This window comes from Apteryx mantelli, chromosome 1, assembly GCF_036417845.1.
Source record: "Apteryx mantelli isolate bAptMan1 chromosome 1, bAptMan1.hap1, whole genome shotgun sequence".
Classification (NCBI taxonomy): domain Eukaryota; kingdom Metazoa; phylum Chordata; class Aves; order Apterygiformes; family Apterygidae; genus Apteryx; species Apteryx mantelli.
This window is the reverse complement of record NC_089978.1, coordinates 49,451,669-49,478,486: the sequence shown is the minus strand read 5'-3', so window position 1 is coordinate 49,478,486 and position 26,818 is coordinate 49,451,669. Positions and strand designations below refer to the sequence as shown.

The 26,818-nt window shown below is 35.1% G+C and overlaps 1 protein-coding gene across 3 annotated transcripts in view; it reads left to right on the top strand.

Moving 5' to 3' along the window:
* RBM26 (RNA binding motif protein 26) overlaps positions 1–26,818 on the top strand; it is a 61,790-nt gene that overhangs the window by 17,891 nt on the left and 17,081 nt on the right. Inside the window, exons 4-17 of one of the 3 annotated variants that reach the window (XM_067293145.1) lie at positions 600–688; positions 1,440–1,651; positions 3,463–3,723; positions 5,788–6,027; positions 7,410–7,550; positions 7,939–8,079; positions 9,104–9,215; positions 9,980–10,139; positions 11,522–11,686; positions 14,890–15,021; positions 16,609–16,680; positions 19,860–19,988; positions 22,207–22,281; positions 22,952–23,122. In XM_067293145.1, coding sequence (XP_067149246.1) covers positions 600–688; positions 1,440–1,651; positions 3,463–3,723; positions 5,788–6,027; positions 7,410–7,550; positions 7,939–8,079; positions 9,104–9,215; positions 9,980–10,139; positions 11,522–11,686; positions 14,890–15,021; positions 16,609–16,680; positions 19,860–19,988; positions 22,207–22,281; positions 22,952–23,122 — 2,100 coding nt within the window. Of the gene's footprint in view, positions 1–599; positions 689–1,439; positions 1,652–3,462; positions 3,724–5,787; positions 6,028–7,409; positions 7,578–7,938; positions 8,080–9,103; positions 9,216–9,979; positions 10,140–11,521; positions 11,687–14,889; positions 15,022–16,608; positions 16,681–19,859; positions 19,989–22,206; positions 22,282–22,951; positions 23,123–26,818 lie in introns of all 3 variants that reach the window. The other 2 variants (XM_067293136.1, XM_067293151.1) reach the window with 2 other exon arrangements.

Sequence of the window (26,818 nt, the reverse complement as noted above, 5' to 3'; positions counted from 1 at the left end):
GTAGTTATATAGCCCTTTAATCCAGCATAAATCCACTCTGGCATTCAAAATGACAGTCCTCGTTCCTCCAGCTTCATGATCCAGGCTTCATCCTTATGCCAGCTCTAGTATCCATGCAATTCTGTGAGCCAGAAAAGACAGAGAGGAAAAGAAGGGAAGATCTGACACTTTTCAACAGCAGCCTAGGTTTGGCTGGATGAATGTGACTGTGTAACCATGAACTGAACAAGCTAAGCTGCTGATAAGAAACAGGTCATACAGTGCCAATCATGTCCTCCCAGGTGTCTCAGCACGGATTTGCCCACCTATATTCTAAGTAGATTTATTTTCATTGCAGCATAATATCGAGATTGTTTATTTTACTTTCTTAGAAAAGCTAATATTTTCTTTCAACCAGTGCTTTGAATAGTCATAAAATTACAGAATTCATTCGTTATGAAGAATTGTCTAATTGCATTAGAGGCAAAAAATACTGTCAATTTGAGTGTTAAGGCTGACTTTGCTCGATGTTTTGAGTTCTTCAGTTTTATGTAATTGTGCAGAAGTCTCCGTTATAGTATGCTCGTATTTTGATCTAATGTATATACCTTAAAATTCAGATAGTTAAAGAGGAAGAGCGAGAGAAAAAGTTTTCCAGAAGATTAAATCATAGTCCTCCTCAGTCAAGCTCTCGGTACCGAGATACCAGGTAATAAATTTTGCTTAACCACTTGCATTATTTCAGCAGTTGAATATATTTGTTTTTTTCATAGTGTTACTATATTAAATATTTCATTTCTGTACAGTCACTTAATAAGTTTTAAGACTTTTACTGCATTTGTGTATATAGTCAAATTGTAAGTATATTGAGTGATAGTTTAAACTGTCTCTAAGTTGTGCACATCTGTCAGATTTCAATTTTATGATACAGATTAATGTTAAATTTGTGATTTGTATTACAACACTTATTCCATTTCAATACAGAACAGACTAGTGCTAATTTTAATTTAGAAGCATTCTTATTTTTCAGTATTTCTGGCTTGGGGAAGGTGTATTTTTATGCAGAAGCAATATTTTATCTACATTTTTAAATCTTTTGGATGCTAAAAATAAAATACATAATCCAACTAAAACAATTATTAAAGTCTTTTCAGAAGAAAGAAAGGACCATAGTTAAATTTAATAATTTTTTAAGAGGACTATACAAGGAGTGGACAGTCAACGTCAATAGAATATCAACCTCAGTATGTTTCCAGTGGTTTCTTGGAACCTGGCTTTTCTAATATTTGTACTTATTAATTTTAGATTATTGAGCAGAACATTGCGGTGTTGCATCTTTTTCATTTGTATAATGTCTCCAAAGCTTTTTCCATTGTCATTTTTTGAAATTTTTAAGTTAAGGTTTTAAATTATGGCTTCATAATTCTTGTAATTTACAACCAACAAAATTGTATATTTAGAAGCCGTGATGAAAGGAAAAAAGATGAACGTTCTCGGAAGAGAGATTATGACCGAAACCCTCCCAGAAGAGATTCCTATAGAGATCGGTATAACAGAAGAAGAGGGCGAAGTAGGAGCTACAGCAGGAGTCGAAGTAGAAGTTGGAGCAAAGAGAGATTGCGGGACCGGGATCGAGACCGGAGCAGGAGCCGGAGCAGAACACGAAGCAGAGGTACCTATAATTGGTCTCTAAAATATGGTGGATGTTGCCTACATTTTTAGATGCCAGACTTTAACACTGTCTTCAAGATGCATCAAAATTTCTATTCACATTCTTTCCTGTGGAAATAAGACTTACACAATTAATTTCTTATTACTTGTCCTCTGTTTCTTCTATCATTTTTCTCATCTAATACTTTTGAATGTGTTCGCCATTTTTAAACAATTTTGAAAGAGAGACAGAAATATCAGATCTGATTGCATCTCATTAAGTTTTAGAAAACTTAGAATCTGATTTGGGGAGATAGAGAAATAATTACCTATTCACAGAGGTAGGACTAGTGGAAACTACTTTTTGTCTGGTAGCAAATGGCTGGTCAAGCTGACCAGTACAGCTTTTTTGTTGTTGTTGTTGCCCCTTCCCTGGTGTTATAGGGAGGGACTGAAATTACTAATGTGTGTGCACTAGCGCAAATATCTGTATGACTTAAGGCTTTGGTAGTTTTGGTCCTCAAATTAAGCTTCTTGCAGAACAAAACTGCTTATTCAGCTGAAAAGAATGCTTTTCTCCTGCAGTTGTTGCTGATAAATTGAAAAAGAGCATTTAGTGTAATTTTATGATATCTTTATCCTGACTTAAACAACACAGTGGTAAGAATAGTCTAGGTTAGGTCTCCTATGTGGTATTATTCCTTCTGCAGTATTGACCTCACTATCGCAGCCTTAAAAGGCAGTATTCCTGAAAATTTGTGAGTGGATATTTTGCAAACACCTTATGAACAAGCAAGTTAAATAGAATGTACTGACTTAACTAAAAGATTACAGTGTGCGTTAAGTCTTAATTTAAGGTTTCTTCTGCATATGCTACACTGATAATATCTTATAGGCTTGAAAAAACTCTGTTTCTTTATCCAGGTACGTAGTAAAGCTTATAATAAAGCAGAATCCTATCCATTACTCTCACAATATTTTACCCGTACTCCTCTGCCTTTTATAAGACATTTTTATTAATGTTTCTTTTATATGGGGTTGTTTGAGTCTACTAACTTTTCTCATGATGGAACTCTTCTTTCTTAATCAGGATACTTACTGTTTAATTGATGGTAATGTTAGAAGATAGAGACTGTGACAGAAAGTTAAGACAATAATTTGTATGTATTCACAATAAAAGATCCTATTACTGCTGTATCTGGCTGGGAGTGTTCCACGCCTTTCAGATACTTTTATGTCTTTAAGCTTTGCATTCAGTTGAGTGTACTCAACTTGGATATAAATGAAGATACAACAATAACACTATCTTAACATGAAAAATGTCTAACCTTTATACCGTTTTCAAGTGGTGTTTGGCTTTTTCTTGCCAATTGCTTCTGTTAATTCTGAATAATTTTTCATTCGAAGTTCTTAGAATATACACATCGCTACAGAAGGTCTACGCTGCTTGAAGTTAAATAGAGTTTCCGCTTAATTGTGGGTATAGCTATCATTAAAAGTACCCCAATTACTGTATAATTTTAAGATTATTAATTTTTATGATTAAAACTCTGGAATATAGAATCATTGACTAGGTGAGGTTGGAAGGGACCTCTGAAGGTCATCTAGTCCAACACCCCAGCTCAAAGCAGGATGAACTAGAACAGTTTGTTAGGACCTTGTCCAATTGGGTTTTAAATATCTCCAAGGATGGAGACTCCAGAACTCTCGTAGGACATTTTAATTATCACTTTTGCACTTTGAGTTGAATTCATTTGGAATAAAGATGCTGGTACAGGTTAGTGGTGAAAATGTGTAGAAGGAATCACACAATATAATTGTTTTCTCTTACAGAGAGAGATCTGGGAAAGCCAAAATACGATATGGATAGAACAGATCCATTAGAGAACAATTATACTCCCGTTTCTTCTGTAACAAATATTTCATCTGGCCACTACCCTGTCCCTACACTGAGCAGCACTATTACTGTTATTGCTCCTGCTCATCATGGAAATAACACTACTGAAAGCTGGTCAGAGTTCCATGAAGAGCAGCTGGACCACAACTCCTATGGAAGACCTCCGCTGCCAAAGAAACGCTGTAGAGATTATGATGGTAAGTCTATGTTTTTAAAATTACTTCCTGCAGCTATGACTGGCCCCTTTCTGAAATGATCCAAGTAATTTTCTTTTCTTTTCTTTTCTTTTCTTTTCTTTTCTTTTCCTGTTCTTTAATATTGTGTTTTACCTGTTATACAACTTGCCAGTTTTTTAGCAAAATTCTTAAGTATTATCCCACTTTTTAATCACCTATCTTCTAAACAGCCTTCTGTGTTAGTATCAGTGTAGTTTTTTAGTTGTTAGAATTACTTTATGTAGTTGAAAAATAGTGTATAATTTTATATAAATATTAATGGGCTTTTATGCAGTTTTTCTGTATTCTGTCTTGTTTAAGCCAAGTACAATATTTGATGCTTTCAGTCATGATTAGAACCTTTTAGCTGGAAGGGTCTAGAGCTTCAACTTCTTAGTCTCTTCCATTTTTGTCAAAGCCAGCATTTCTTAAAATTTAGTGGGGTTTTTTTGTTTTGTTTTGTTTTTTGCTTATCTGTATCTTGCACTATCATTTGGATGTTGGGATTTTTTTTGTTTTTTGCCACAGTCAACACAGGAGGCTGCTACAGTTTGCAGTGATTTACCTCAGTTCAGCCACTAAACCTGTTAACTCAAAAGCATTTTAATTTTCCCCTGAAGTTTTTTCTGAGTTTTTTTTTGGTTGTATTTCACAATGATCTGTTGAAAATCTAGGACAGTGTACATTCAGAGTTCTGATTAGAATCTTTTTTTTTTTTTACGTAAAGAAAATAAGAGGCTTAACTCCCAAGTGTTGACAGAGTTACAACAGCAAAGCTATTCTTAATTAGCACAAGCAATACAGCAGTACTGTGAAGGCAGTAGAGTTGTGAAAGTGTAATTACATTTTGAGATCTTCTTTTAATACAGGTGGAGTTGTAGAATGTTTTGTCATGGTCTCCCATCTACAGACTTTTTTAGAAAGAGAAGAATGTACAGACTAGTATACTTTGGAAATAACATCTTCAGGCATGACACTGGAACTTTGTATCTTTAATAGTCCCTCTTAGATAGCAGCTTATTACTTTCCAGTCTTCCAAATATGAAGCAAATGGTACTGTGTGTGAAAATTATGTTATAGTTGTCTCAGATCGTTACTGTTTTTTGTACGTTTCTGACCAGTACTAAAATTTTTTGGGAGATGTCTCTTGCATTTGCTTTTCCTATAGTTGTTCGTGTGTTCTGAATTCATACACTCATCTTTAGTAGCTAGCTTGTTCTGTCATACTGCTCTTCCTGTCTGTACTTTCACATTTTCTAGTTCACCCTCTCCTCAGAACTTCTATTTTTCCTTAATCTTTCCATTTCTGTGCTCTATAACTTTTCCTGAAGATGAGATGAGATAATATATACTTTTTCAGTCTCAGGTGTTCAGGCATCAAACACACAACTTTCTTCCTATGTTACTGGAAAATGTTTTTGAGCCTTTTGGGGAGGGGTGAAGGGAAGGCAGATGTTGCTAAACAAAGTGTTTTACTTTGCAAGTAAGCAAAGGGAAATTGATATGCTTACGACGTATTTAAAAAGGTATATTTTTGTTTATATGTGTATGTATGTTTTGTGTGTGTATATATATGTACACATGTATACTTATAAATAAAAATACTGTTTTTTACTCTTACATAAGCACCATAAACTATGACAAAATGTTTTAATTCTTTCCAAAATAATTGCAGAAGACAAAACATAAAAGAACTGAAAGGAATTTTCTCATGTTGGAATTTTATAATATTAACTTCCAACTCTAATAGAGGTTTCTCAATTCAATTTCTACACTTTTTATTTAGAAACATTGTGTTCTTGATATTGTGACGACGTTCAGATTTTCTTCTTTGTTCTGCTAGAATGTCACTGCAATATTCTCATGTGCTGACTGTTGAACTAAAGCTAAACAGACAATTTCATATCCTAATATAAATTTTTGTTGCTATGCAAAGCTCTTAATTTACAAACTCCTGCATTGCATATAGAATATCCAATATCTACTCAAAATCAAACCTCAGCTGCTGAATACTAATAACACTTCCTTTTGTTTTTGATATTTCAGAAAAGGGTTTCTGTATGAGAGGGGACATGTGCCCTTTTGATCATGGAAGTGATCCAGTAGTGGTAGAAGATGTGAATCTCCCTGGCATTCTGCCTTTTCCAGCACAACCCCCTGTTGTTGAAGGACCACCTCCTCCTGGACTTCCCCCCCCTCCACCAATTCTGAGTCCTCCTCCTGTTAACCTTAGACCTCCAGTACCACCACCTGGCCCCTTACCACCTAGCCTTCCACCTGTAACAGGTAATTTAAAAAAGGTTAAGACCCATTTTTGAAAAGAAAAAGCTTCATGTTATTTGGGTTGTGTGCAGTGCTAAAAGCTATTGTAATAATGTAAAATATCTTTTAAAAAGTTGTAATATACTCTCAAAATCAGGTTGGTATACCTTACCCCAAAATTATTGTTTTTATGGTAATCAGTATAATGCTGGTGGTTATGTTATTTGAATGCTTTGAGTTTTGTAGGAAAAATTTGAAACTGACTATACCTAGAGAAGATGGGAAAACCCTGGAAATAACAGATGTTTGGCATTTCACTAGTAATATAGAATTAAAGAGAGTTCATGACCACATTAAACTTGCACCTGAAAATGTTTCACTTGGAATTGATTGTGAAACCTAAAACAAAAAAAGAAAATCTTTTCTCCAGCTTGTTTATTCTTGCATTGGAAAGTACTTTGGCTCAAGTATTAAAAGTTACCTGAAGACTTGTGTACCTGGCCATCATTTATAAAATAGCAATTTAGTATTCAGATGCCTTATGTGGCTTAAAAACTGTCTGATATATTACTTTCATGGGACTATTCTGGTTTTTTTAATAACCTAGGTGTCCCACTTGGTTGAATTATTCAAGAACAATTGGTATTTGATATTGTTTGAAAGTTTCTTAAACAGTTTTCATTTCCAATTGATAGTATTTGTAAGTAAGAACTGAATTTATGTATTTCACTTGGTATAGAGAGTAACTATCTTGCTGGGGTGATCAATTCTGCTTCACATAGTATTTTCAGATCTGCCTGAAATTGACTTTAAAGTGTGTGACTTAATCTTTTCTTCCAAAAAGTGTTTTTACCAACAATTGATTTGAATGTCAGGCTTGACTTCTCAGCTTCAAAAGTCTCACGTTACTTTTTCTAAAAAAGCTCTGTTTTAAGAAGGATCACTTTGGCTTTCAACGTGAATCATAGGTTTCTTCTCGGGTGTTTGAAAAAATTACTTCAACTAAGTTAATTATTGTCAGCATAGAATATTTTTGTTACTCTGTCTAGGTAAAAATCCACCTCTGTGTCCTTGAGTGGTTTTCTTCAACTTTAAAGATTTTCAGTTGGTGAAGATAAATACTGGGTTAGCAACGAAAGTTTGTTTATAGGAAGATGGTATTTGGAAGAATGTTCAGCTATTCAAATGCTTTTGTCTGTAATCTAAATTCTGATTTTTTTGCCTTTGAGGATGGTTTCATATGAATGAATGGTACGGCATTGTGTCTGTGTGTGTGTATATATATATTTATTTATTTGTATTTTAATAGCTCTAAAAGCATTTCATATCAAATTCCTTATGAATTGAGTGTGACATAAATCTAGTGGATAGTGTATGAATGCAGTGTTTTCCTTTATTTTTGACAGGACCACCTCCTCCACTTCCCCCATTACAGCCTGCTGGCATGGATGCTCCCCCAAATTCAGCAACTAGCTCAGTTCCTACTGTTGTTACAACGGGTATTCATCACCAGCCGCCTCCTGCTCCACCCTCTCTTTTTACAGCAGGTGTAGTACTGAGGCTTTGCCCACAAGGTTTGCTAAATAGAATAACATTGATTTATATTTTACTGTGCTTTTTAGAGATTGTAACTTTATTCTTTGGGAGAATAAGTTTTATTTTCTAGACTATGACAGTAACTTAACACTTTTTTTTTTCCTAACTTAGGTCAGGACAGAAGTAAAATTTGCATGTAAAATGTGAATCTCAAATATGGAATAATATTTTAATTGTGTTTAAGCAAAAACTTCTCATGGCAGTTTTTTAGGATAGTAATGTTATACAACAGACTGTTCCATTGTAATTAAATCTTGTAACTAAATGAAATATTAGATTTACAAGTTGTTTTTTTTTTAACTGCAATTTATTTTAATTAGACAATCTCTTTGTTACCAGAAACGTATGACACAGATGGCTATAATCCAGAAGCTCCAAGTATAACAAACACTTCCAGACCTATGTATAGACATAGAGTGCATGCTCAAAGACCAAATTTGATAGGACTCACATCAGGTGATATGGATCTCCCACCCAGAGGTATGGTCTCAAAGCTATACTTACTTAGTTTAGCTGATTTCTTAGTTAATGCAGATTGAGGCAGCTATCAGAGAATGTGATACTGGAAAACATTGCAATTTTGTGAATCATTTGGATTTAAGAGAAATATAATTGAACAAGGAATTATAAGTTGCTTACAGGAACTGATAAGTTGCTTTGCATATGCATTTTTACAGGTACTGTGAAATCTACTGGTAGAGTATCGTATGGATTGCACACTTATTAGGCCTAATGACCAGTCGCTTTGTATACCTCTTATATAGAAAAATCTTATATATTTGTAATCTTAGGATTTTTTTTGTTGTGGAGGGGATGAGGGCATTTTAGCTGGTAGTAGACAGCTATGCATAAGTAATCTTACCTTATAGTTCCCATGGTCCTGAGAAGAAGAAGCAGCATATGAAATGGGAAGGCGATAAGAATTATTTTGATGAGGGTTTATTTATATCTTTATTTGCTTGCATTTAATCTTCTTAAGTTTTCGTTAATGTATTTTCAGTGAAGAGTTCCCCAGTTTGATTTGTGTTCTTCAGCAAGAGCCACTCCCTTCCTGCCCCACCTTAAAGCTTGCTCCTAGGTGTTGATGCTTTGGAGTACCACACACTTCCTATCGTTAGCATTTTTTCTTGTGTGTCACGTAATAGTAGAATGGAGGTGTTAGGAGTAATGGCAGAGTATTTTGTGGAACATTGGGAGTGAGTGAAATCATTTTGTGGCAGATGCCTTCTGTCACATTTCTTTTTTTTTTTTCCTTATGTATGATACTACTGAGACAAAACTAAAGCTATTAGCTATTTTGATCTGTCACAGCATCTGTTAATAGTTAAGGTTAAGAAGAAAAGTCTGTGACCAAGATTTGATCCAGTTTGAACAAGAATAATAGTAATTTCAGAACAAACAGTTTGTTTTTCAATGCAAAGTCAGGGTGAATGAGAAAATACCATTTTGCAATCAAATGCACAGAAAATACAAAAATAATATAAAATCTCTCATCTGTTTACAGAAAAACCTTCTAATAAAAGTAGTATGAGAATAGTGGTAGATGCTGAGTCCAGGAAAAGAACAATTGGTGCAGGGGATGGTGGAGTTCCTACAAAGAAGACTTGGTTTGACAAGTGAGTGATTGTTAACACAAAGTTGCCTTAATAGTTGGAATTCATTGGAGCTCTTTTCTGTAATCTGAAACAAATATAAACCAGTGTAATTTGCAATAATGTTAACTCTGAATGAGCTGACTGTATTAAAGTAATCATACTGTAGAGGGGTCTGTGTTTGACAATCTATTCTCAAAGACAGTATAGAGATAACTGAAGTTGCTTTGGATGATAATGAGATCTACTCCCTGAAAGCTGGAATGATCTAAGAAACAGAGAAGCTGCAGTGTCATAGTCAGGCATTAAGGGTGACTGGTTTTCGTTTTGAAATGAGAACTGTATCACTGCCAGTTTAGATTGAGTTTTGGGATGTGTTACTGACATAAAATGTGAAGTGCAGATTTACCTGAGGTGACAAAAAGATGGAAGGTGACAAAAGATAACTGGGACTGAGGAGAGCCTTGGAGTAATAGGAGATATTGGTGGGGGGATTCAAGGGATTTTGGAAAATAGTTTTTGGAGAGAGACTCTGAAAGAATTAGAAATTTACTGACTTGAGGATATTATTGGGAATTATCTTGAAGATTTATGCACTAGAGTATGTTGCGGGGGGGGGACTGCAGGTGTATGGGCCTGTGCACTTTACTCCTGTAAACTCTTCTAAAATTGCAGTGTTTAGGTCTGCAAATATCCCGCCCACCGTGCTCCTGTGTAGGTACATAAAACTTAACATTATATTTGCTAGCTTGCTATGGATTTCTGGCTTGGTTTTTATCTTATTGCAGGCAAAATTTTAACAGAACAAATAGTCCAGGTTTCCAGAAGAAGGTACAGTTTGGAAATGAAAATACAAAACTTGAATTGAGGAAGGTTCCCCCAGAACTTAATAATATCAGCAAACTTAATGAGCACTTCAGTAAATTTGGAAACTTAGTCAACTTACAGGTAAGAGTCAACAGAAAAAAGACAGTGTACTTTGACTTAATGCTGAAGGTAATGTGCTAAAAGGAAAATGTGAAGTGCTTTGTAACTGCTTCCTTGAAACTACCTGTTTTTTAGACATGATTTCCCTGTTTTTAATAAAATTATCATTGAAGAACCAGAAGTGAAATGTTCAGTCTTTGTCTGAATTTTGAACAAAGGTTTTCCTCACAGATCAGACTTCTCAGATAAATGTTTTTCCTTCTTCCTTTCCCCAGTCTTGTATCTGATGTTATAAACCTCCAGTATTTTTTGAGGTAAATCATAATTAGAGAAGACCTGCATTTTTCATCCAGAAAACAGTCCCTGTTATATATGGAATAGCTTTCTAGTCCCATAATTGTGATATTATCCCTTATAATTTCTTCCTGGTTTATCAGTGATCCACTTTTTTTTTTTTAATAAGTGTTTATAAACAGAAATAAGCAAACAATTAGAGAAAGATACAAAAGAGATACAAAGAACTGGAGCTTAGTTTATGTTAATGTTACATATGGCAGGCTGCATGTGTAATGTCAGCATTTTTTACCCATGTTTCTTTTATATTATGTTTCTTTATCAGCAATGGTAAGCTTCAGATGCTACGTACGTGATGTTTTCACGTACACTTGCTTGCTTGTTCTGACAAGTTGAATCAAGAAGTGGTAATAGAATATTTATTGTATGTACTGATACAATACGGAATGAACCTCCTGCACCCATCTTAACACTGAGAGAATTGAAATCACTCTTAACTGTTCCTAAGTATTTCTTAAGCCTTTCAGTAGTGTACCTAAGAGTATGGGAGTATTAGCAGGCAGTATGATTCAGTAAGGCAAGTAAACGTACATATATACATATATATACAAAGAGAGAGAGAGCAAGCTCTGCTCCTCTTCCCAAAGGTATAATTTTGTTCTTTGAAAGTGTCTAAAATAATATATCAGCATCCAAAGGAGGAAAGTGCAAATACTTTGTTTTATAGCTATGATGCTCGATAAGGAAATTTATTAACTGACTCCTCTGTTGATTACGGCAATTATCTTTACTTGAGCATTGCTTCCCCTTCTGTCTTTCAAAAAGCTACTCATATTCACTATTTGGAAATTCTGTCTGACTTTAGGTATTTTGCTTCATTTTTTTTGCCTTTTTTAAGCATTCTTAAAGTTTATTAGCTTAATCTCAGGATTGCTTCTTGAGAGCAGACTTTTCAAACTTAGTCATGAATAGGAAATATTCATCTGCTGACCCATATTGGGTTTAAATAGTAAGCATCTGAACCTCTGAAACTAGTGATTTTATGATAATGTTGACACAAATAAAAATCCTACGTGCAGTAAGTTTCATTCTTCTGTTTTAAATCTTAGGTTGCATATCAAGGTGATCCAGAAGGTGCCCTTATTCAGTTTGCCGCACATGAGGAAGCAAAGAAAGCTATATCAAGTACAGAAGCAGTGTTAAATAATCGCTTTATTAAAGTTTATTGGCATCGAGAAGGCAGTACACCACAGATGCAAACTACTACACAGAAGGTAGAGAATCCAAGTCTGTTCTATCTAGAATTTTATGTAAAATACATTCTTTTTAAACTGTTAGGTTTTGAAAATGTTTATAGAAAGTAAACGAAGTATGCTTGAAATAATGAATAATTAAAGTCATTGTTTCCCCAGAAGTTACACTTTAGTTGTAGATCTTGGACCTCAGATACAGGGTACAGGATTTGATTAGCAAGGTACTGAAGGATTAGCAAGGACTGAAGGTACTTAAAGCCATTCTGTGACTTATGAAGAATTAGTCTGTTACTTGTCATCTTATGCAAAGCAAGGTTTGATGCTACTGTGTGCCAAATAACCGCTATTTTATTTTAACTGGCATAGACGTTTTTTTCTTCTAGTAAGCATGAGAAAGACAGCGGATTTGTATTTCTTTTTCTGGAAAGATAATCTCCCTTTTCTTCCAAAAGATGCAGTTTTTTCAGGTTCTTCCTTTTTCCTTTCCTGTTGAGCGCACACACTGCAGTAGGAAGGAGCAGTATAGTCTTTTTTATACAGAAGTACTCTGCACTGTAATCTCCTCTGTAGAAGAAGAGCTGCATTAGCCTAATTTTATGTGAACATATTAGGGACATTTTCCATTTTGGGGCTATCTGAACTGCACAGTGGAGCATCTATTGGTAATTGTCAAGTGCATAGTAGTATTGACAAGTTTTTAAGTGTATGAAAGAGTAATTACCATAGTGGAGCTTATTGGTAAGCCATGGGCAAACCAAATCCGCTTTCTTAGCAGGCCTTGTGGTTCTGCTAAAACCTAAAGAGAAGCTTGGATTCTTCCGAGTTATATAGGTTATTGGATGGAAGTCTGTCAGTTAGCTCCTGGCATTGTAAGTCCCTCTAAATACTTGGGTATCCTGCTTTACTGGATTTGCTATCAGTGTGAAACAACACATTCTACACTTAAAATATGAGATGGGCTTTGTAGCAGAACCATTCACATGTTTATATACGCTGCTATGATGAACAAGTTATTTTTTTAGAGGTTTGTTTCAATGCTACTCTAACTTTTGAATGCCTCCTTTCTCTTGGTGATGTACATCATCTTTCAGAACCAATGACGTCATTTTTTAAGAGCAATCCTGCTGTAGGCGTTCTAGGTAACAGTTTCCTGTGTCTCCCTTTTTTGTGCCAAATGTCCTGCTTTTTATCTACAAAAATGTAGTTTTAATGACTCCCATTCACACTCTCCCCAGTTATCATCCTTTGGATTTGATTCTGGATCCAAATTTATAAGTATCCTTGATGCTTGGTCTGAAGCAGTGCTACTCTCAAAATACAAGAGGGATTTTGCTAAGCTTGACTTGCATCTGATCAGCCAGAAGAGGGTGGTGAAGAATGTCATCTGTGTTAACATAGACGTTACCTCTCTTGAATAGGATAGCTTGAGGAGTTAGGTGTTGTTGCCATCAGCTTATTTGCTGATTACACGATCCAACTTGGAATATTAGCTGTATATTTCCAAACAGATATCTATATGTTATGTATTTGTTATTTTACAAAACACCAGTTTTGAATAGTCTCGTGGGTTTTAGTCATGTTAACCTAACACCTCTGACACATTAACCTCGATGGTTTGAAATTGAATTTCCCCTGGTACCAAGTAACAGTATTAAGGGTTCCTGCTTCACAGAGATCAACCCTTTGTCATGTATCAAGAGACTAAAATTTGAAATCTATTGGGGTGGAGGGGGCACAAAAATTAGAACTTGAAATTAGAAGTTAATAAGTGCAAAGCCTTTGTCTTCCATCTATCCCGAAATGTAAGAATTATCAAACTGCTGGACTGAGTAAACAGGTGTTTCTAATTCATAAACCTTTCATAACCATGAACAATTATCTCCCTTTTAACTGAAATTAATATTTGGTATCATATCCATAATTCATATGGAAACCGTTCTCTTATAGCACTTCCAATTTTGTCAGGATTTCTGCTCTTTCCTAAATTAAGTTCACCTGTGTGTATAGTGGTTTCTGGCCAGATTTTTTTTTTTGTAGCTGGCACTGGAGACAGACTTTTTTTTTTTCCTCCCAAGACCAATTTTCCCTTCAGTAATATGTGGTCCCACACAATTTCCTGACTGTTGTTGTTGCCTCAACAGGATTACTTTGGTTAGTTTGGGGCACCATAGTTTAGAAAGATTTTGAAATTCCTAAAGGAGCAGAGGTACCTAGTAAAGATGGTGAGAATCAACCATAATAAAACATCAAATAAATAAAAGACTTCTGCAAAATAAATAAAGACTTCTGAAAATAATCTGTTCTCCATGTCTCTGGTAGATAAGACAAGAAGTATTGGGCTTAAAAGGTAGCACAGATGATTTAGATTAGACATTAAAAAAAATTTTTAATGCTAAAGGATAGTGAAATACTTTTGCCTAAAGAGGTAATAGTCTTTTTCACTGGAAATTTTTTAGGAACTAGATAGATGTCTGTCGGTAATGGCTTAGTTATAGCTGGCTGCCCTGGAGCGGAGGAATGAATTAGGTGACCTTCTGAGGGTCTCTTCAAGTTCTGTTTTTTTCTCATAAAATGACAGGAAGTGTGTTCAGAAGCATTTTTTTGGTCTTAGTATTTAATTGTAATGTTTTGTCAAAGAAAAAAGTGAAAGTGTTAGTTGAGGGCATATCTCTAGCAGGCTATGAAGATGAGCTGCTCTGTATTCCAAAGCCCTTCAGTGCCATGTGCGCGTGTCTCTCTGCCCCTCTTTCTGGCTTGTACAACTGAAACACACAGCGGAGGAAAGGTGATGTATCAGTGTAAAACAGGAGGCTCTCTGTGGTGCAAGTTCTGCTTTGCTGGAACTGAGCAGCTAATGAAGAAAGGCTTGTGAAAGGAATCAGAAGATTGCTGGTTGCTTTTTGTTGAGTTATAACAGATAGAAAGAAAGGTAGGCTAAGTAGACATGATGAATGGAAATAGAGCAGAGTTTCAATCACTACTGTGAGCTGTGTATGCAACAATAAATGTTATTGCTGTGTGCACTACACAGTTAGTCAGCGCAACATCCTAAATCTCATGAGCTGTTTATTTTTGCTGTCAGGCGAAAAAGCTTTTGATTCGTAGAAAGGAAGAACTGTAAATCTAAATGCCATTGTAGCATTGTATTTATTGAACTGCATATGTAGCAGCCTTCTGTTGTTAATGTTATGATCTGCTTTTTTTCGGGGCGGGGATTGTTATAGGTAATACAACCCTTAGTTCAGCAACCTAATTTACCAGTAGTGAAACAATCAGTCAAGGAGCGATTAGGTCCGGTACCTGCAAGTAATATTGAACCTGCAGAAGCACAGAGTGCCAATACGGAAGTCACTCAGGTATGTACGTTCAGTCAAAGAAATCAAGACCTTTTTTTTTTCTTTTCCCTGTAATGGCTTCTGTAGTGTATAAATGTATGCCAAGAAATGTATTCTTCACATTTACTCATATGTTATAAATAGGCATTTACCACATTAAAGTGCATCTAATTTGATTGTGAATGATTTTTTGTATAAAAAAGTTTTCTCTAAATGCAATGAAATTTGGCTTTTGCACCCAAGAGCAATATTCAGTTTTTAGTGTCCTAGCTTTTTATTTTGTTTAAAAAACAAAAACACAAAATATTTCATTAATTTTTTTGTTAAGTTGCGGTTTTTAGATTTTAAAATAAAGTGAAAACTATCCTTTTTGTTATCTAAAAGATATATTGCTACATATTGACTTACAAGATTCCAGCATAGCTGATTTTAAAGGCAAACTTAGATACTAAAATACCTAGGAGTTTTTTTTTCCTCTCTATATGTTGCCTTGTTGGTCAGTGTAAATCTTTTGAGCATGAATCACCAGTTTTTCTTGCCCTTTGTTAATCCCTAACCACATAATTAAAAACAGTATTTGGCAAACTTACTCACTTCTGGATTTTACAGTAGAATTTTTATCACAACTAAAGAAAAAAACAAATCTTTTGATAGTATAAAGACTTTATCTTTCTAATTCCCACATTTTACCAAAACCATTAGAGTGATTTCTTTTTAAGAAATGTTGTGTTCAAACCTCTGAACTGCGTAATGCATTGCAAGTTAATGAATGTGCCTGTTTATGCAAACATTAGATCAGTATATTCTATTGCTGGCAACTAAAATGACTCCAGTAATCACTTGTTAAATTTACTAATTGCCAAAAAAAGCTGCAATAACTGAACTCCTCAGAAGTCAACAATTCCATTAGTATCTGTTAAGCAACTAAAACCATTAGAGACTAATGGTCAGCATCTGGAAGTGTTTTCAGTATTTGTACATCACTCTTAAAACAAGGAAGAATGTAACTATAGTACAAATATGAATCATGACATAATCTAGCATGTTACTCTCAATTTGAAATAGACTTTAAATTTAGATTTTTTTCGGAAGTACCTGATTATTAGCACTGTACCACTACTTGCATTTTTCTTCTGAAAAGGAGGAAAGCCACATTTTACCACATATTTGTTCCATAAATTTGAACTGCAAAATCCTGCAGTTGATGCCTGCCAATCACAGCTTATAAAATGCAGTAACTGGAGTTTGAAAATGTATTTAAAAGAGCCCGTACTGATAATCTTCTGCCTTTTAACATGTCATGGGCTTCTTCCAGAAAAACATCTAGTCTGGTCTGTAATTCCACATTTGGCTATATCCTTGTCTGTGCCAACCTGTTTACAAGATACAAGTATATATTATCAGTAAAATTATATATCTAACATACATTCTCTATGATGCTTTAATATTATTTTGCTTGTATTGTTGCCCAAAAGTCTATTATCTTACTAATTTTTTAAAATCTGCTTTTGCTAAATTATTAACATTTGTAATTATACAGGAAACAGTAAATTATTATACTTGTAAAGTTAAACATATTTGGAGGATAATTTTGCTTTGTTTTCTTAGAATGTGACTAAATTATCTGTGAAGGATAGACTGGGTTTTGTGTCAAAACCAGTTACTCCGACAACTGAAAAGGTAAGTGATTGTCTCATGTTCCCCTCCTCTCACATTTAATTTTCAGTAGAATGTATTTTGTTATAAAGCCTCTTGTATCAATATTCGGTTTGTTTCATGAGTAAAGTTATTTGCCAATGCTTAGTCTTGGAAACTATGATATATAGAAATTCAGCTTAGCAAATGGCTGAGTGATTGCAATAAGAATGAAGCATGCTGGGACAGAAGCTGTTATTCTATGGTTTTTGCTTTAATATAATAGATTTCATGTGTTCAGTCATGAAAATGGCTAGGAATGTCCAGGATCCTGAGTTGTTGGCAGAAAGTAGAAGTAAATTTTAAATAAAAATTAATTTTGATATTACAGATGAATTTATAGAAAGCCTTTCTATAAAAACATTTTTGGGGTTTTATGTCCCTTGAAAGGTGATGCCGTAAACATTTATCCTCTTATTTGGTTGGTCTTATAATTTGCAGTACGTACTTGAGGAAAGATAAAAGAGAAAATTAATATACAAAAGAGAGAAAGGAAAGGTGGGAAAGGTGAGGTAGGTGGGAAAGGTATCTGAATGGTGATTATGAGTTACTATGTATTTTGTCCGATGGTTGCAATTTTCAGAACATGGACTTGTTGATGTGTTTACCTTAGTAGTAAAATTCATGATGCATGTTCCAGATCTATTTAGTGCCTTAGGGATCAGGCCTCCCCAGTATTTATAGCATTACTTTGAGAAGGCTTTTGGTAGAAAGGCAGCAAGTTTTACCCAGTAACAAGATTTCTTTGCCTGGGTATGTATCTTTTCTATTCTGAATTGGATTGACCTGAAGTGAGTCAAGCATCCTCTGCATTTTATTTATTTATTTTTTTTCCCCCTGACAATGTGTCAGTTAATGCATTTACTGGAATGTAATAAGTAAAACTGACTCCATAAATACAGTGCTGTACTTGTTTTGCACACAAAGATAGCAGTATTTAATGTTGAGCTATAAATGTAGAGGATGTCTCTTTGACTTATTTCAAGTCAAGCCAAGCAGTCCACTTGCATACACTGATCTTGGCTTCTTGCCTGTATTCTGTTTTGAGTTAATTAGTTGCATTCTTGTGGCCCTAAACTAGCAGCAGATAAATCTCTTATAGTATATTCCTGAACTGCATTTTGCATGTATACCATATGCTTACTTTAATAGTAATGTCTGCTTCATTTCGAGTAGGAGTAGTTTCTTCTTCTCTTTCCATAAGGGCTGAGTTATCCTGAAACACCAGAGTGAATTCATGCTAAAATGATTTTCTGCTGTGTTGTCTTAGAGGAGAGACTGACTGGGATTAACTGCTGGGCTCTTTAATGGATTGATTATGAAGCAGCATTTTCCTTGGCATGTTTAGTAGGATTCTAAAACTTGTTTTGACCTGGTTTTGGCTACTGTTTTCCCTTCTCAAGGGAATGCCCTGCTTATTTTGCATTGGCTCTGGTCTATGATGATTAGAAATGAACATATTGACAGCTGTCACAAATCACAGATGTCATGTTATAGATGTTTCTCTCCTTGTGACTGAGTGCAGAGAATTATGACAGCTTTCCAGTAAGAAGGTAGCTAGCTTTGATTGGCTTTGCCTGCCATGGAGCAGGAGGAAAGGAAGATGAAACAGTCATGGTGAGGCCTTTTAAGATCTGTATAGAGACTGTTCTTCCAATTTCTGAGCTCATGAAGAGATTCACAGTGTTCTTTCATGTGAATACTATTAAGACATTTACAAGATGTTGATATTTTGCTTCTTGCTCTTCTGTATTAGTGGAAGCAGGTACATCTGCTGTGGCATCCCTCCTTCTTGTATTAGAAGGGACAGTGAGTAAGCTTGGTTCACTGTGCCGTGCAGAGAGTTCAGGGATAAGGGAGCATGTCAATACTTTGTTCTTTACTTGGTCCTCTGCTTGTTTGTGATGTGGCCTGTCCAAAAGCTACTTTGTAAAGCAGCTAGATGGTTAGGATGTGGATATGGTGATGTGTTTTAAAAAAAGATTCAAAAATAATTACTTCATCTCCTTTTTAATGGCCTGCTTAAAGGACTTGATATCACCTTTTCTAATACCCCATAACATGCTTCGCCTTTTTTTTTTTTTTTTTAACTATCTGCACTGTCTACTCTAGAAAATACTGTTGGAAAAATCAGTATCAATAGCACAATGAAGTGCAAAGGTTTTGTATGAAGCATTACTGTTGTAAATTCTTGTGATCTCTAAATCTTTTCTGTCTTTCTGTTTCTTGGCTGTCCCTTTCTTCTCCTGCTGTTGGGCATTGTTGTCGATTTTATGGAGTGCATGGTGACCAATAGACTCTGCATGCATCTTTTAATTTTCACTTTATGAATAAAGTATTTTTAAACTCCTAGAGTTTGGTACCAATTGTATAATTGCTGTGATTTGCTAACAAGGCAGACAAGATCGTGCCAGTATCATCTGCAGCAGTCAGCCATGGATTTTTCAATACTAATATAGCTGAAATGGCCTTTAAGGAAATTGATAAGAAACAGAGAAGCCCAAATCCTCAAGTATTGTAGAGATATATGAAGTATATTTTAGAGAGGCTGTAAAGTGGTAACAACTGTGCTATCTATAAGTTAGAGAGAAATTTCCATACCTCATTGTAAGTATAGGAAAGAGAACAGAGAGACATAGGAGTCTCTTCCTTTGCTGTATGATGTTAAAGACTTCATTATATTCAAGTAATTCTTCCTGGCTGTGCAAGATCTACTTTGCACAAACTTGCATATGAAGAGGAATTATTGTATCTACTTTGGACCTTAGTCTCTAAAATTATGTTGAAATTTTGCTTAGAAAATTCATGCAGCCATGAAAATTTCATTTTAAACTTAAATTCAGTTATTCTTGGGTAAATCTGTCTCCTATTTCCTTAATTATGCTCAAATATGTAAGTTTTTATTTATTTTAAACTTTGACGTACATATGAAATCTCATTATAAAGGATTTATAATCTGCTCATAATTCTTATATATCTGACATTGTTACCTTTTAAAAAAATTAACTTCAACTACTGCAAACATATTTGTTGCACCAAATTTTAATATTCCATATTATCAAAACAGACAAAAGAAAAGATGCTTATATATTTTTAAGCACTCATGTTTTTTTAAAAAAAAAATGAAATTCACTGGCAAAAAATAAAATGATTTCCTTCTGTAGGTTTTATCCACTTCTACTGGCTTGACAAAAACTGTGTACAACCCTGCTGCTTTGAAGGCAGCACAGAAATCTTTGCCTGTTGTTTCCACTTCCGTGCTAGACTCTAATGAAGCACAGAAGAAAAAACAGGTAAATTAAATACACTTCTTTACAAAATGGACCTAGATTGCGAATTTGTGACCACTAGAGATAGTGCACTATGTATATTCATCTTAAGAGCATACATGGAACTAGTTAGTGAGATTAAATTTTGCTATTATGGTTTCTTTTCAAAGTACAAGAAAATTCACCGTTGGTTCTGTTTTTTTGGAGGGTTTTTTAGTTTTGTTTTTTTTTTTTATGGCAGTGTAAGCATGTTTACAATTCTCTAAGAGTTCAGAATATGTAACAATATTTCCTGGAAACAGAATCTACATGTTGAGGCATGAATTGTCTGTTATGAGTGAGAAGAAAGTATAGTATAATCACTGTCCTACTCTCTTGAAGCCCTTCTGAAACTGGCCTTTATTCTCATATTTTGAATTTGTAGTGACCAAAATTCTTTCTTTGCTTGAGAGAACTGTATAGCTCTGTGTTTTATCATTTCCAAACTGTGGTTCTTCACCATGCCTTTTTAATTCTGCATAGGACTAGATTTTCTCCTTAATTTTTATATTAGAGAGGAAATAAAACAAAAAAAAGCATTTGGTCATCTTTGAATGGGTAACTTAGTTGTAGTTTAGCTTAGGTAGATTTTTCAGAAGAGCCCAGTTAAGCTTCTTTTTCAGATTTCTTACAGAAATTTCTTTAGTTTCTTATAATTTAGAAAAACTAAATGTAGGACAATATTTATCTTACTGGTTTCAAGTTACAAAACAAGAGTTGAATACATCAGCTTAACCTCAAACAGAGCATTGAGAACATTATAGCCGTTAAACAAAAAATTTAACCCAATGGTAAGCTTCTGTAATTAATGTCTAATTTAATTTGAAATAGCAGTTTGTATCTGCATGTCAGTTGTGGCCTTGGGCGAGACTTTCAAGAAACCACTTCTAATTTTAGGATTTCATTTCATGTTTGTCCCCTAAAACATGTTTTTCAGAAGTTAAAGCCTTTACCTTTCAAGTTAAGAAACTAAAAGCTTTTAAGATGGTAAAAAACTTGGAGTAAAATTGTTGACTCATCATTACAGCTATGGGTTTTTTTGGAGAGGAGACACTGAAGGCTTGCTATGTGATTGGTTCTTTTTTTTCTTGTGGCTTTTGCTGTTTTTAAAGTACTAATACTTGTGGAAAAACATGGTTTTGTGGGACTCATTCCCTTCTTTGCTCCTCTGTTTCTCTAGTTTTCCTTAGCATTCATCCCCTTGTCTTATCTTCCCTTTCCCTTCAGAAAAAATGATTGCACACACTATTGCAAAACTAACATTCCATGCGGCAGAATTTTTCGATATTTAGGAGGACACATACGCAAGCATTATTACTATTTCTTTTTATGGCTTTTGGGCATTCACATTCCTTGTGTGAGGCACTTATATTTGCAATCTGATCCCAGCTGAATGGTGATCTAGTAGTGCAAAATCATCTTTTGCCTCTCCTCTTTTATCCTATCAAATATGTTGGTATCAAAACTCTGTTGTTTTCTGCAAATATCTTGGTATCTAAGACCTTTTTCATTCTGTATCCAAGAGCAAGAAGCAGTTGCTTCCTCTCAAGCAGCATTAGTAGGAGCTGAGCACAGCAGCTGTGTCATCTCCTGCTTCCCCTTCTGAGTGCAAAATGTTACAAATTTATCAGTTTCAATTCATTTCTATTTGCCAGTTACAATGTCAGGTTTCTGTTTTTAGCAGTTGGAGCGATAGTACATGTCAGTTCCAAATTAAACTAGTCAGATGCAAAAGAGATTATTTTCTATTGGTAACTTCTTTTTTGGCCTGGGACTGTACTGTTTATCGTGTTTAATTAAGGGGCTTGATACACAGTTGCTTTCAAGATACTGTCCTTGCATGTTTGAACTCTTGTATATGATTAGTATTCTTGTAGATCTTGTGGTAGTATATTATTTTGCCTTTCAACTTTACTAGAGTTGTTTAAGGGATTACTCTGTACATGAGGTTTAGCATTTCCCAGCACAGATGTAGCTAAAACAGATCATTACATCTGTCACTAATTTGGTGTTGCTTTGTTTTCCTAAATATAGTTTTAAATATTCCCTATTTGTACTTTGAGTTTTTGATACTGAGGTTTTTTTACTGTTATCAGAAAAATCATAGTCAGTTACTGCTGTATAGTTGTGAGGTATAGTATATTATTCTTCTGACATTGTTTTCAAATTCCAGAAACTTTCTGTAATGTTTTTATACTTCTAGGAAGCATTACGACTTCAACAAGATGTGAGAAAAAAGAAACAAGAAATCTTAGAGAAGCATATTGAAACACAAAAGGTAAAATGTTAACGTTAAAGAAAATGGGCAATTTAGTTGTAAAACCTCCATTCACGTTATTAAAATCTTTCAGAATTTGTAAGCATGAGTTTTAATAACTGGCCTATAAAATAATCCTGTTTTCTTTTGAAATGGTATTATCATACTATTTTCAATTTAGAGTTTTAATCTAACTTGTCTTGCTAGTTCACTTCAAAACTACAGGCTTCTGCAATTTAGATACAATTTTAGATGAGATTGCCTAATTTGAGTGCAAAATGTGTACTTTTGGGGGACGAGTGAAATCCAGAGAGTCCTACTTCACAACAGAAGGTGAGATTGTTGTAGAAAAATATGCATGAGTGTGCTCAGACTTAGGAGGGAAAAAAGGCCAAAATGTGAGTAAGGTTAAATACAAATTTTTGAAATACTTCAGGTATGTTGAGCAACCTCAGTTCAATTAAAATCAAGATGTTGGATGTTTATTAGCAATATAATTTATCAGAGAATAAATAAAAATCTTTATTTGAATATAAACTGTTAAAAGCCCTCTATACTGAGTTTGAAAATCATGGTGAAAGAAATGCAGTATTGTATTTTTCCATTAGTTGTAATGAGTACTGAAAAACAGATCCATAAACACATATTGTTGTAGTTGAAAAATAAAAAGAAACTGTTTTAAATTGGACAGATGCTGATTTCAAAGCTGGAGAAGAATAAAGCCATGAAGTCAGAAGACAAAGCAGAAATCATGAAAACACTGGAAATTTTGACTAATAGCATTACCAAGTTAAAGGATGAATTAAAAGGTGTATCATCAGGAGGAACACCCCCCCTAAAAAGCATGAAAACCAAGGCTCAGGTACTCAAGTTTTGGTCAGCTTTTTGATATGATTAATTTACATGCTTATGTCGGTTGAATGAAAAATGAAAATATACAACCACTTTAGAAGTCTTCAGAACCATGCTGTTTTAAGTTTGAAGTCTTCTATGAAGACTTGAAGTCTTCTTTTGTGCGTAGTCTATTGCTTACTTAAATATTTAATAGAAGTCAGGAAATCAGTATTTCTAATGCAAAAGGATTATCATTACTCAGCATAGATATCTACTGGTTAGGTTCAGTATATGAAAGAAACCTTTACTGCTTTATGAAACTAGCTGGCTGCTGTAGTGGTACAGAATTTTTCTTTATGTCAGTGAAATTTTTCAGTTTTCTAAACTTTTAAAGCTGATGATCACACTAGTTAGTTTTCCTTTGAGTTATCTACCCATATTTAGCCTGCACCCGTGAGAGGAGTTTCTGTTCTTTGCTATCTGTTTTGTTAGTATAAAAGACTTGATAATTTATTTTGGTCTTTTGCACAGCTATAATCAGTTTTCTCACCCTTTGCTTGAACACACAATTATATCACATTAAATGTAATATTTTGCTTATTGTAGAAGTATTTCTTCCTAAATAGATCACAGCGTGATTGAGGATTCAGCAAGGACTTTGAGAAATAACATTTTAAGGAATTTGCAAGTGTTCTTTTAAATAAAAATATCACAACCTTTTCTTGCTTTATCAAGTAAGGAAGTACATACTAATGAAGGAACAGATTTTTGTACAGTGTTTTTTCCTGTAGGAAACAACAACTCTTGATCTTTTTGTGCCTTTTTTTAATTCAGAAATTCATTCATCTTGAATCTTCAGAATGCTTAATTTTCTAATGTTTGGGATACTGTTTTAAAAAGCTGGTGTAACACTACAACCCAGGTGTAGTTTAAACGGATCATTAGCTTTCATTTTGAAGCTGTATTTCTATAGGGTTTTTGTTTTGTTTTGTTTTTTTGTTTTTTACATAGAAATACAGGCATTAAAAATAACTGCAGTATAAATTACAGTAATATATATGTTTGAAAAGAAACATCAAAAAGGACTATCAAAATGACCTGTATGTATTCAGTGTGGCTTCTTACATCATTCCTCAGTCAGGCAAAAGCTTAAGCTCTGTATTTTTATCCTGAGAATGGGCATAGATTATAATTACTGGTAGTGGGTTTGTATGTCGTTATTCCAATGTAAATAAAGTTGTTTTCCCTACTGTGTTTTAGAGGGGGGACTAAAGCTGATAATTCCAGAATTCGGACACTGCTGTAATAAGATTGAACTGTTCTTTAAATTTTAGAGAGTGGAAAAGAGATTTTTCTGATGTTTTTGAGACATACTGAACCCTGTCTGGTTAGAAAGTGTTTCTTAGAGGAAGCAAATTAACTCTGCCTGTAGAGGGAATTCAAACTACTAAAGTCCCAGAAATTGGCAATATTTTCAATGCTGCATTTGATTGTAGAGAACACCTGCAAAAGCCTGATGTTTTTTCAGAAATACTCTTCTTCTATGGGTAGACACTGCTTCATAAATTTGAACTGGTAAAATGAGTTTATATCAGTTTTGATCCAAGAATAAGTTAGTTGCGTTTTTTGTCACATGCAAAGAAAAGAAACCAGACCCATAGAAATGAAGAAACAAGTTGTGTCATTAAAGCATGGTGAATTCTTGACTAGAAAATCTTAAATGCAGCATTTTAACCCATGATAATTATTTTGTCCTGAGAGTGGTCCAGTAAATTCTTGAAGTGGTGAAGAAAGTAGTCCTATAACATAAAATTGCACAGAATGGTTGAGGTTGGAAGAGACCCCTGGGGATCATCTAGTCCAACCCCCCTGCTCAGAGCAGGGCCAGCTAGAGCAGGTTGCTCAGGGCCACGTCCAGTCCACTCCACCATATCGTGGTTGCTGCAGCCAAGGCTGCTGCTGCCTTTCACATCACTGACAAGTTCTCCCTTGTTTGTTAGTATCAGGTCCATCAGAGCGCCTCTCCTTGTCAGCTCCTTGATCACCTGTATCAGAAAGTTGTCGTCAGTGCACTCCAGAAACTTCCTGGATTGCTTGTGTGTTGCCCTTCTAGCAGATGTCAGGGTGGTTAAAGTCCCTCATGAGAACCTGGGTCTTCAAATCTGAGGCTTCTTTCAGTTGTCTGAAGAAGGCCTTATCTCCCTGATCAGGTAGCCTGTAGCAGACACCCACTGCTATGTTGCCCACATTGGTCTGCCCTCTAATTCTGACTCACAAGCTCTCAGCTGGCTTATCAGCCATCCCTAGGCAGAGCTCCATGCATTCCCACTGCTTTCTTGCATGAAGCATGACTCCCCTGCTCCTCGCCATCCTGGCCTGTCCTTCTTAAAATCCCTGTATCCATCCACTGCAGCTCTCCAGTCATGTGAGCTATCCCACCACGGCTCTGAAATCCCCACGAGATCACAGCCCTGCAACTGTGCACAGAGCTCTAATTCATACTGTTTGTTTCCCATGCTGTGAGTGTTAGCGGACAGGCTTTTCAGAGAGGCACCCATTCGCACTGATTTCTTAGAAAAGGTATGAGAGCTTCCCCCTTGATACTGTTCTGTGGGCACTTGCTGGTATACTAGATATGCATATGCTTGAGGTGGTCCCCTTTCAGCCCTGTTCTGTTGATCACGGGGTCTCTCCAACTCCCATCACCCTTTGCTTGCCACTTCCTCGCTTGATAGTTGTTCATACTTGATAAAGAAAGATGATATGCTTTGTATTACAATTTTGATACAATTCATGAACTGATTTTCCATTTATCTTGAAATATGGAAAGGGAAGAAAAACTTTAAGGAAGCCTCTTTCCTAATTTTCTGCCCTTCATGGGTAAAAAATCCATATTGTAGAAGAATTGGTTTTACCGAGATGCCTAGAAATGTCTGTCAGGTAGCTTTCCTCTCAGGCAGATTGTCATCTGTAAGCATAGTTTTGTTAACATTTGAAAGAGATGGAGAAAAGAATCTGTCCCATCTGACCTTTGTGCAAGTGAGGAATTACAGATCCTTCAGTTAAAATTTACTACTTTGACAACTTTCTGAAAGACTTTGCTCTAGGTTCTCATGCATTTTCTTAGATTTTAAAATCCTGGGCAGCTCACAAGACCCTGCAAACTTACAGCATTAGTTATGTGGGGCCCATGTGACTGCGCCTTTGCCTTTACCTATTTTTGTCTTGTTGCAGTTCATGCAGATTACAAAATACTCTTCTCTCTGAGTATAGAAATCTTTGCTGCCTCCTGGTGTATCTTGAGGAGGCATTTTCTTCCTGTAAAAGGAAAGTCTTCACTAAGAGCACCAGAAATAAGCCTCACAAAGTCTAGACACTTTGTAACAGCAGAGTCCCTGGCTGATTTGTGAGTTCTAATTACTGATCATTATTAAATTTCAAAAGTGGTTGTTTTGCCATGTCATTGATGCATTGCAACACAATGGGATTTGACAGAAACACTGTTACTCAATTTTGAAAACTTTGAAAATAATTACAGGAGAGGATGATGTTTTCTATGGTTGCTGTAGATAACTAGAAATTGGGATTGAAATGGGCTCAGATTGAAGTTGCCAGTTGAATAATCCAGCTTTTTTTCTTTTAAAGCTTCCAGGGGAAAAAACAAAGAAACAAAAAAGCCCCTTCTCTATCATTCATTGGTGATACTTGGTTTCCAACTGTCACA